The 10,218-nt window shown below is 45.5% G+C and overlaps 1 protein-coding gene across 1 annotated transcript in view; it reads right to left on the bottom strand.

The window, feature by feature from the left end:
* Positions 1–1,665: 1,665 nt before the first annotated feature.
* LOC310644106 (disintegrin and metalloproteinase domain-containing protein 2-like) overlaps positions 1,666–10,218 on the bottom strand; it is a gene marked incomplete at its 5' end in the record, with an annotated part of 36,623 nt that continues 28,070 nt past the window's right edge. Inside the window, 5 exons of the mRNA XM_083368878.1 lie at positions 1,666–1,722; positions 3,194–3,232; positions 4,675–4,858; positions 6,153–6,264; positions 10,109–10,189. Of these exons, the coding sequence (XP_083225004.1) occupies positions 1,716–1,722; positions 3,194–3,232; positions 4,675–4,858; positions 6,153–6,264; positions 10,109–10,189 (423 nt within the window). The 3' untranslated portion in view covers positions 1,666–1,715. The remainder of the gene's footprint in view (positions 1,723–3,193; positions 3,233–4,674; positions 4,859–6,152; positions 6,265–10,108; positions 10,190–10,218) is intronic.

Here is a 10,218-nt window from a genome sequence, read left to right as displayed (position 1 = left end):
GTCCTTCGGGAAAGGGCGGTATATAAATGCAATAAAATAAATAAAATAAATAAATAAAGAATCATAGGGCCATAAGGGACCATGGAGATCTTCTAGTTCTTCTTCCTAGACAGTTCTTGCTAGTGTGACTGAGTTTCTAAAACGTAAATTTAAACTTATATTTTAGTTGAGGTTGATTGGTTGATCTTAGTTCTCCATGTGCATCTTTTCTGGTCTGTTGATGGGGTTTGGTGAACATGACCAACAGGATTTCTTTCCTGAGGCTTGCATTTACAGAACCTTTTCTCCAACTAACTCAGGCTTTTAAACTCTGAAGGTGAATTTGGATGTTTGCTTTCATTCGCTGGACAATTCTATTTGCCTGAAATGGTATAGGGTTTCCTCCCTGAGCAGGGGCTTGGACTAGAAGATCTCTAAGGTCCCTTCCAGCTCCGTTATTCTATATTCTTTTATTATTTATTATCTGTCCATAAGAATGCACATAGCTCATCTGCCTGCTTTTTTCCATTGTGTTTGCATTTCTACTTTGTGAGCCTAACGTCATATCTGCTATATAATATTTGTCTTTGGGAAGGGGAGTGTAATGATATGTGGGGAAAACATTGGAAGGATGTGGGGAGGAGATGTTGCTGAGGGAACAATCAGATAAGAGGCAGAACAGTCCTCAGCTGGATAATAGGAGGGACAAGAGGCCCAGAAGGGACCAGGAGGAGAAAGAGAAGAGGGAGAATTGCACGCTCAGGTTTGCAAGACTCTTTTAACTTAGCTGAACAATCAACTAGAATTAGCAAATCTGGTTACGTTTCCCATCTGGTCTAGCTAATAAGGGTGACAGGGAGATGCATTGTCCTAAAAAAAATGATTTATAAAGGTAATACTTTATACAGGTAATCCTCGATTTACCACCACAATTCAGCCCAACACTGTTAAGCAAGACAGTTGTTAAGTGAGTTTTATCTCACTTTACGACTTTGCTTGTCACCGTTGTTAAGGGAATTGCAACACTTCTAAAGTTAATAACACAGCTGTTAAGCGCTTTTGCCTGTCAGGAGGTCACAAAAGGGGATCAGGTGACCCCGGGACATTGCGACCGTCATAAATATGAGCCAGTGGCCAGAAGTCCCAATTCTGATCACGTGGCCATGCGGATGCTGCAATGGTTGTAAATATGAGGACTGCTCATACGCCACTTTTCTCAAACGGTCACTAAACAGTTGTAAATCGAGGATACCCTGTAAACTCATTCCTTCCTCCCAGTTGTGACATTTCACTGGTAATTGTTCTCCAATCTTTAGAAACTCCGGCACACACTTCAAGGCGCTGGCAGGCTGCTGGGATTTTTAACTAGGCTGGGTCTCAACTCCGTGCTGGTGGGCTAAATAAAATCCATTTTAAAATTATTCTCAAACTCTGCCAGTCAGAAGCACGCCTTTTGGGGGGCAGATTCACCGCACTCGTAACTCGCCCCATCTTTCCTCTGGCCCACGTACTCCGCCCAGGGCAAACATTTTAGGTCAAAGTAGTATAGCACAAATGCATTTTATTGTAGATACTGAAATGTTTGAATAATTATATTACGGTATAAAGAAAGAGATGGAGCGAAGGGCTCCGACAGAAGGGAAATAAATTGCTTTGCATTTCCTGATGAGGAGAAGTGATCTTTTTGCAGCCCTTTGGAAATTGGGTCAGCTTCTGGCAACGTCTGTGGTCACTGCCTATACACTGTAAGGAAGAATATAAACAGAGGAGAGAGTTAGTGGAAATAAGACACTGAGTGGAAAATTTGTGCAGAGTGGTTGCTGTTCCTTCTTTCCAACATACAGCACCCTTCCTGTGCTATTTCAAATATTACAAATTAGCTCCTTGGGTCTCACAAGGGAGGTGTTCAAAACCATAAATCTAAGCTATGAGGCCTCTCTTCCCAGCTTAGATCCCTGTGGGCCGTCACCAAAATTAGGGATGGAGTGATTTTCACTGCTGATCAGTCAAGAGCAGAGGGCGATAAAATTTAAAAACACATCTAGCTGATGCAGAACAGCCTTCTGCCTGCCTAATCACTGGAGGGACAGGATTGGATTGAATTGAATTGAATTGATTAAATTTATATGCCGCCCTTCTCCCTAAGGACTCGGGGCGGCTCACAACATGACCCCGGGACACTGTGACCATCATAAATATGAGCCAGTGGTTAAGCATCCGAATTTTTGACCCTGTGACTATGAGGATGCTGCAACGTCATAAATAGGAGTCAGATGCCCAAGTGTCTGGATGTTGATCCCGTGAGCCTGGGCATGCTGCAACGGTCGTGTGAAAAATGGTCTTACGCCACTTTTTCCAGGGCCGTTGTAACTTCCACAGTCACTAAATGAGCTGTTGTAAGTCAAGGATGACCTGTATTCCCAGATAGGTTGGGCGGTCACATCTCCAAATTTCTCAGCGTGGATATTGAGCTGAGCGTTCTCTCCGGGGCTCAGAATTCCTCGGCATGGCCACTGAGCTTAGAATTGTCCCGATGGACAGATGACGATGTCAGAACCCGTATGATTAAGTGGGGGGGACCTTTTTCCTATTTCTAATTCTTCCACTACTCTGGGTTCTGCGGGCTGTCTCTTTGTTTCTCTCTATCGCTGCAGTGCATCTCTTTCGCTGTCTCTGCATACTTGTTCTTTGAAGTGCCTCTCCCTTGATGTTACCTTGGGGTGAGAAAAGCATGCGCCTCCAGCCATCTGGCTTATGTCCCGTTTTGGAAGGGAAGGTGCAAAGACCCAACAACATCGCTAGGAGCCTGGGAACGACCAGTGTTATCAGCTCTTTTCCCACAACGGACTTAACACCTGAGGATTGGTCTGTTTGAACCGACCAGATGAACTACTGGGGTGGAGTTTGCTTGGGACTCTTTTAACCTATTGATCTGGGGGGGGGTTAGAAACCCTCAGATCCTGTCTATTATGCCTGCTATCAGCTTCTCCTAATAAAAGTTCCTTTTGGAAGAAACCACTTCCTCGAGTTCTGCTTTCTTAGGATGAGGTTTTGAAGTGGGCCCTGAGAGATGGTTTTCTTAAGTTTCAGAGGTGGGTTTCGCCAGAGGCACCTGGAATCCCTGGCCGTGTGAATGGACTCAGCCGTGGTGTTCCCTCTTATCCAAGCAAAAAGAAAAGAGGGGCAGGCGTAGAATTAAGGATCAGAAATCTACCTTTCACTCTCTGGCTGATGGGATTCCTGAAACTTGGACCTGAAAAAAGGAGAAAAGATACACATTTTTAAAATAATCCTTTGGGAAACAATGTGAAACTTAGCGGCATTCTAAGCTGGGCATTGCCTGCTTCTCCAGTCCAACTATTGCAGAAAATCCAGGCTGAAGAACATCGAGCCATTTTAACCTTTGAGTGGGGTAGGAAGCAAAATTTTACTCCCCATGGAGAAAATGTTCTTCCCGTTTTCCAAACTATCATCCGTTTGGGAAACTATGGCATGGGAGGTCAGGAAAGGCAAGAAGGTGGAATTAGTGTGGTGATACATGTATGACGAATGTTTGGGGGGGCTAGTTATGTCTAGCTCTAATCCCCCTAGGATTGGGGGGGCACATAATAACTGTCTTCCAGTACTTGAGAGGCTGTCACAGAGAAGAGGGGATAGATTCATTCCACAAAGCACCAGAGGGCAGGACAAGAAATATGGGAGGGAAGCTTGTTAAAAGGAAGATCCAACTTAGAAGTAAGGAGAAATTTTCTGATACAGGGAATCCTCAAGGTATGACCACAATTGAGCCCCAAATTTCTGTGGCTAGGTGGGACAATTGTTAAGTGAGCTTTGCCCTTTAAGTGAGCTTATGACCTTTCTTGACACAGTTGTTAAGTGAATCACTGTGGTCATTAAATTAGAAATATGGTGGCTAAGCGAAGCTGGCTTCTACCTTGACTTTATTTGTCGGAAGATGATAAAAGGGGATCACATCACACACACACACACATACACAGAGAGAGAGAGAGAGGACATGGCAAATGTCGTTAAGTATGACCCAGTTGCCAAAAGTGGCCATGTGAATTCTGACCATGTGACCATGGGGATGTGGCAATGGTTGTAAGTGTGAAAAACAGTCAGAAGTCACTTTTTTCCAGTGCTGTTGTAATTGTGAACGGTCACTAAATGAACTGCTGTAAGTTGAGGACTCCCTTTAGTGCGAACAATTAATTGATGGAATAGCTTGCCTCCTGGAGTTGTGAGTGCTGCATCACAGGAGGTTTTCAAAAAGAGACTGGGCATTTGGCCAGGATGATATAAGCAGGGGTAGGCAACCTTGGCTCTTTTATGACTCGTGGACTACAACGTTCAGGAATTCTGGGAGTTGAAGTCCACGAGTCATAAAAGAGCCAAGGTTGCCTACCCCTGGCCTGGAGTCGCCTCTAAGACTAAGCATATAAGACTAATAAATAAATCAATAAAAATAACAATGGCCGCAGTTGGAGAACGCTCCATTAAATGGTCTACAAGTGCTCCCCGGAACAGCCCATCTGGTTTGCAAAAGCAAAATATTCTTCCAATTTCATCTCCCCTCCCCCAAAAGAAGACTGTTAAGCGGGGGGCTGGACGAGAAGACCCCCAAGGTCCCTCCCAACTCTGTTATTCTCTTATCCTGAAAAGGTTGCACTGAGGATTCCAGTCTCGTTATTTTACCCTTCTGTATCATATTCTTCCTCCTCATCTTTTTCCTCCTCCACACTGGGATGTAATAAAGCTTGTCTCAGTTTGATGGCCAGAAGGATGGCGCCAATCACCACAGGCAGAAAGACAAAGAAACCCACAAGAAGCCAGTTTCTTGTTGAAAACTTTTTGGGCTGATGATCGATCCGGACTAAACCTAGCAAGGGAAGAACTACAATGTAAAATTCTTCTAGCGAAAATACGTAACTTATCCCTAAAATTCCTTATTCCTTCAGATAATCAAGTCTTATCGAGCACCTAAAAGGGTCAATTGTTTCAACTGACTCCAGAAGGCAATTAATAACCTTTCTGCACATCTTTCAATAGCAAATACGATGCAACGTCGAACGGCTTTCCAAACCAAGATAAATTGCGATTACAGTTTTATATGAAAACCCTACATTTACGGACAAAACTCCTTAAAGTCACGCATAGCTGTGTGGGATCTGTGATAGGAACAGCTGACTTGGGGATGAATCCTGCCACGTCTGTGAAAATATTGAGACAAGGTCTTGAACTCTTGAATCAGGCAAAATCTGGGCTTGGGAAAACACTCAAGCCAAAAGTGGAACTTCAAGCATGGTAATAAAATTATACTCCCAATAGTTCTAATTGAAGCGTAAAGGTAAAGGTAAAGTTAAGGTTCCCCTGCACATGCCTGCTAGTCGTTTGCAACTCTAGGGGCCGGTGCTTATCTCCGTTTCAAAGCCGAAGAGCCAGCGCTTGTCCGAGGACGTCTCCGTGGTCATGTGGCCGGCATGACTAGACGCCAAAGGCGCACAGAACGCTGTTACCTTCCCACCGTAGTGGTCCCTATTCTTCTACTTGCATTTTTACGTGCTTTCAAACTGCTAGGTTTGCAGAAGCTGGGATGTGTAACAGGCGCTCACTCTGTTACGCGGCACTCGGGATTCGACCCGCCAAACTGCCGACCTTCTGATTGACAAGCTCAGTGTCCTAACCCACTGAGCCACCGCGTCCCTGTTTGAAGCGTACGCCCCTCCAAAAAAAAAAACCCTTGTAAAATGGAAAAGGGAAAGGAGGGAGGGGAGGGGAGGGGAGGGAAGGGAAGGGAAGAAAAAAGAGGGAGGGAGGGAGGGAGGGAGGGAGGGAGGGAGGAATGTGTGACAGAAATCTTCCTGCAGCTGTGATGGGGGTCATCTGCATTATAGCAGTTCAACTTAATTATTTAAAATAATTTTAAAAAAAATATTTTAATTGTTTGGCCATTCACATTTCATTTTGTCCCTCCTCTGGCATCCTTTCTTTAATGATTCTATTGCAGTAATTTCTTCGGCACTAGTGTAACTCTGGTCCTGAGGTGATTTGTCCCATGGCGAATTGTCATAGATCCCCTGCGGACACCCCTGTCTGCGACACGCGTGTTAAGCACAACTTCTTCTTCTTCTTAACCAGCCTGGTTTAAAATATGTAGAAGTGAAGAAACCCACCGCTTCGGAAAGTGCTATCGATGCTTCCACCTAAGCCTCCTTCGTCCGCTACGTTGCAGTCAGGGGGAGCCCAGCCTACGTCGCAGTGACAATTGCCTCTGTTGTTGCACTTCTGGATTGTAGCCAAGGAGGAGGAAGGGAAGAAAAACCTCATTATTTCCCTGATTACTCTTCCCCTCCAGCATTTCCCACCCACTCTTCCAATCCTGGGGAACACAGGAACCCTTGATAGTTTTGCATCGGAGGTTCCCACAGGGCACCCTCACAAAATGGCTGTCAATTTACTGGTACCACCATCCCTTTAAGCCTCCCAGGATCCTCTCTGCTGACTTCCATTTTGCAGGGTTTGATTCCTCTGGAATATTCCTTTGCACATGTACAATGAAAGCACTGGCCATGTCCCCCCATGATTATCATGTCCTAAGAATGCCTCTGGGTATGTGTTGGAAATGTGCCTGAGGCCCCCTGAGGCCACGTTCCGTTTGCCTCCCTTGTCTTCAGGAGCAAAGCCGTGCACATTTTTAGCAGCCCCGTGAAAATGATTCACTGTTGCCTTGTAGATTTTTTTTTCTCAGCGTTCCATCTAGAACTTCCCCAAGAAGTAACGGGCGGAAGCTCATTAAAGAGGGATCCAACCTGGAACTAAGGAGAAATTCCCTGACACTGAGAGCAATTAATCAGTGAAACAGCCTGCCTCCAGAAGTTGTGGGTGCTCCATTACTGGAGGTTTTTAAGAAGACATTGGGCATCTACTTGTCTGGAATGGTAGATGGTCTCCTGCTCAAGTAGGGTGTTGGACTAGAAGACCTCTAAGGTCCCTTCCAAGCCTATGATTCCACAATTCTATGATCTACCTTACTGCCCTAATCAAGTTCTATTCAACTGAACTCTGCTTAATGTTTTCAGTATCACCCAAAGTTAGCAAAAAGCTGCATGTCGGTTTCCTATCTCGTTTTTTTTAAAAAAACGTAAATAAAATATAAATAAAAATATGTATGTCTGAGGAGATTCTCAGTCATCCAGGCCATGGCTGTCCCAAAGTTACTTTGTCCTTGAAGACATTTCGCTTCTCATCCAAGAAGCTTCTTCAGTTCTGACTGAATGGCGGAGGATGGAATAATTTATATTCTTGCAGTCGTCTGGTTGTTAGCACTCTTTCGGGAGGGGGGAAGGGATACGACACCAACTATCTCCTGTTTACAACCCCATCCGTTCAGCTGGCTCCACACACATCTGCACTATTCAGGGGGACTCTGAGGGCCCAGATAAACCTCCAAGTGGCCTCAGTGGCCCCCCAAAAGAGTGCTAACAATAACCAGATGACGGCGAGGAATAGGTAAGTCATTCCATCCTCCAATTTCAGCCAGAACCGAAGAAGCTTCTTGGATGAGAAGCAAAACATCTTCAAGGAAAAACAAAGCCCCCAGCTGCCTTTCAAAAAAGCACCTTTGGATCAGGGCTGTGTATTTTAAAGCGCCCGTTGAAATGCGGGATGACTGCTCCACAGCTTTTCATATGACATTGTTCTGTGTGATTTGTCCTTTTCTTGAGCGTTTGCTTGCTTTGCTCGCCCAACTTCTGTGTCAAAGATTATAGGCTTCTCTCTAACTCAGCAGTTAAATTGTGTTTGGCGTGAGTACTACTGTACCACATCCATGCTAACTGTGGTTTGTTTGTTTTTTGTCCGCTGGGAGGATTGAGATGGTTTAGTACAGGGTTAGGCAACCTCAAGCTATGCTGACTCAGGAATTCTGGGAGTCAAAGTCCATGAGTTATAAAAGAGCCGAGGTTGCCTAACCCTGATCTTTATGGAGCTGCTGTACCTTCTGTCATAAGGAAGAAGATCTAATTGTCGATATTGTACATTTGCAAGATCCAGTCTGGGTTGATCACTCTTCTGGAGTTTATCCTAGAACATGTATATTTGTCTTCACTGTGGTACATTTCTTTGCTTCTAATTAGTTATTTCAATTGTTCTGAATGGCATGACTAGGATTGGAAAGAGGCTTAAGCTGCTTGGCATACTCAGCATTAAAATTTAGTCCTTCCTGGAGCTATATTCTGAAGTAGTTTTCTGCCTAAACTGCCATGCAACAAAGATTCAGCTCTCTATCATCCACAATCGCCTCAAGGCTAGAACGTTAATTTTGTTATCTGCTTTGGTCTCGTTAGGAATCTATCAGGTACCATTTTCTTGAGAGCTTTCCAGATCCCACATCCCCACAGCCACTTTTTCTACTGCCGAGAACTTTGGGGGGGTCGAAGTCTACACAGTCAAAGGAGTCAAAATTAACTACTTTGATGGGAGGGGGAGGACCAATTCTGACCCCCCCCTTTTTTTTTTCTTCTTCTAGGGACAGCATTTTCATCCATCTTGTTCAAATTCCAAAAAAAGTGGTCTGATGTGTTTTCACTGAATGAAAAAAAAATCCTGCCTGTTTAACATTTACAGGACATGTTTATACTGGATTTTTTTATCCAATTTCTGTTTAATTGCAGAATACAAATTAGCAGAGTTGGAAGGGACCTTGCAGGTCTTCCAGTCCAACCCCCAGCTCAAGAAGGAGACCTTACACCAGGGGTGTCAAACTCAATTTCATTGAGGGCCGCATCAGCATTGCGGTTGCCCTCAGGGGGCCGGGTGGGTGTGGCCTGGGTGGGCGTGGCCTACTGGGTGGGCATGGCTAGAGTGCATATGGCCTACTGGGTGGGCGTGGCCAGCTCTACATCGTTCGCCTCAAGGGTACCTATGGGGGCCTGGGCAGGAGTGGGAGAGATCTGAGGGTCTCTGGCAGAAGGAGGGTCTCTGGGCCAGGGCCAAGGCAGTGGGGGCCGTTCCCTCACTGTTTCCAGGATGGCTTCGCGGGCCACATGAAACCACTTGGCGGGCCGGATCTGGCCCCCGGGCCTTGTGTTTGACATGTCTGCCTTACACCATTTCTGATAATTGAATATCCAGACTCTTCTTGAAAGCCTCCGGTGTTTGAACATTCCCAAATTCTGGAGGTAAGTCGTTCCACTGGCTGATTGTTTCACTGTCCGAAAATTTCTGCTTATTTCTAGGCTGAACCCTCTCCTTGATCAGTTTCCATCCGTTGTTCCTTGTCTGGCCTTCGGGTCCTTTGGGAAATAAGATTGTCCCCCGCCTCTCTGGGGCAGCCTCTCAAATATGGGAGCACTGCTAGTCATGTCACCCAGCCCAAATTTATTTATTTATTTTATTTTATTGAATTTATATACCGCCCTTTCCCGAAGGACTCAGGGCGGTTTACAGGGTACTTAAAACATTGATACGGATAATTTACAGGGTACTTAAAACATTGATACAAAAATTAAAAACGATTAAAAAAATTAAATTTAATCCCTGGAAAAAAAATATAAAAAACCCTGATTAAAACTCTCAGCCTGGGCCGGAAAGCTCAAAGAGCCAGGTCTTCAGGTCCCGGCGGAATGAGCGTAGGTCAGGGGCAGTCCTGAGATCCACGGGCAGCTGATTCCAGAGGGCAGGCGCACCCACAGAGAAGGCCCTCCCCCTGGGTATTGTCCGCCGGCAATCTTTTACCGCCGGCACCCTGAGAAGGCCCTCCCTGTGGGAGCGCACTGGACGAAGGGAACTTGATGCCGGCAGCAGGTGTTCCCTCAGATATCCCAGACCCAAGCCATTTAGGGCTTTATAGGTCATCACCAGCACCTTGAAACTCACCTGGAGGGCAACCGGGAGCCAATGCAGCTTGCGGAGTAGAGGTGTTACATAGGAGTGTCGGGAAACCCCCATCACAACTCGCGCGGCTGCATTCTGCACCAGCTGAAGCCTTACCCTCCACCCCAAAGGAGTGATCATTTTCCACTCCTCAAAAGGGACACATCTTATAATTCCCCCAGGAGTACAAGGGACAGTTAAATGTGTGCAATAGTGAACAATCCCTTCGACACTCCAGATTTTATTTTTAACTCACTCCTTTCCCGTGACACTTTCTTTCTGCATCACAGGCCATTCTTATTACAGCTCGATCTACGCACTTCTGATTCATGCAAACCTTAGAGAAGGGGAAAAAAGGGGGGGTTA

This window comes from Vipera ursinii (genome assembly GCF_947247035.1).
Source record: "Vipera ursinii genome assembly, chromosome: 8".
Taxonomy (NCBI): domain Eukaryota; kingdom Metazoa; phylum Chordata; class Lepidosauria; order Squamata; family Viperidae; genus Vipera; species Vipera ursinii.
The sequence above is the reverse complement of the archived record's forward strand: the minus strand, read 5'-3'. Positions and strand labels throughout refer to the sequence as shown.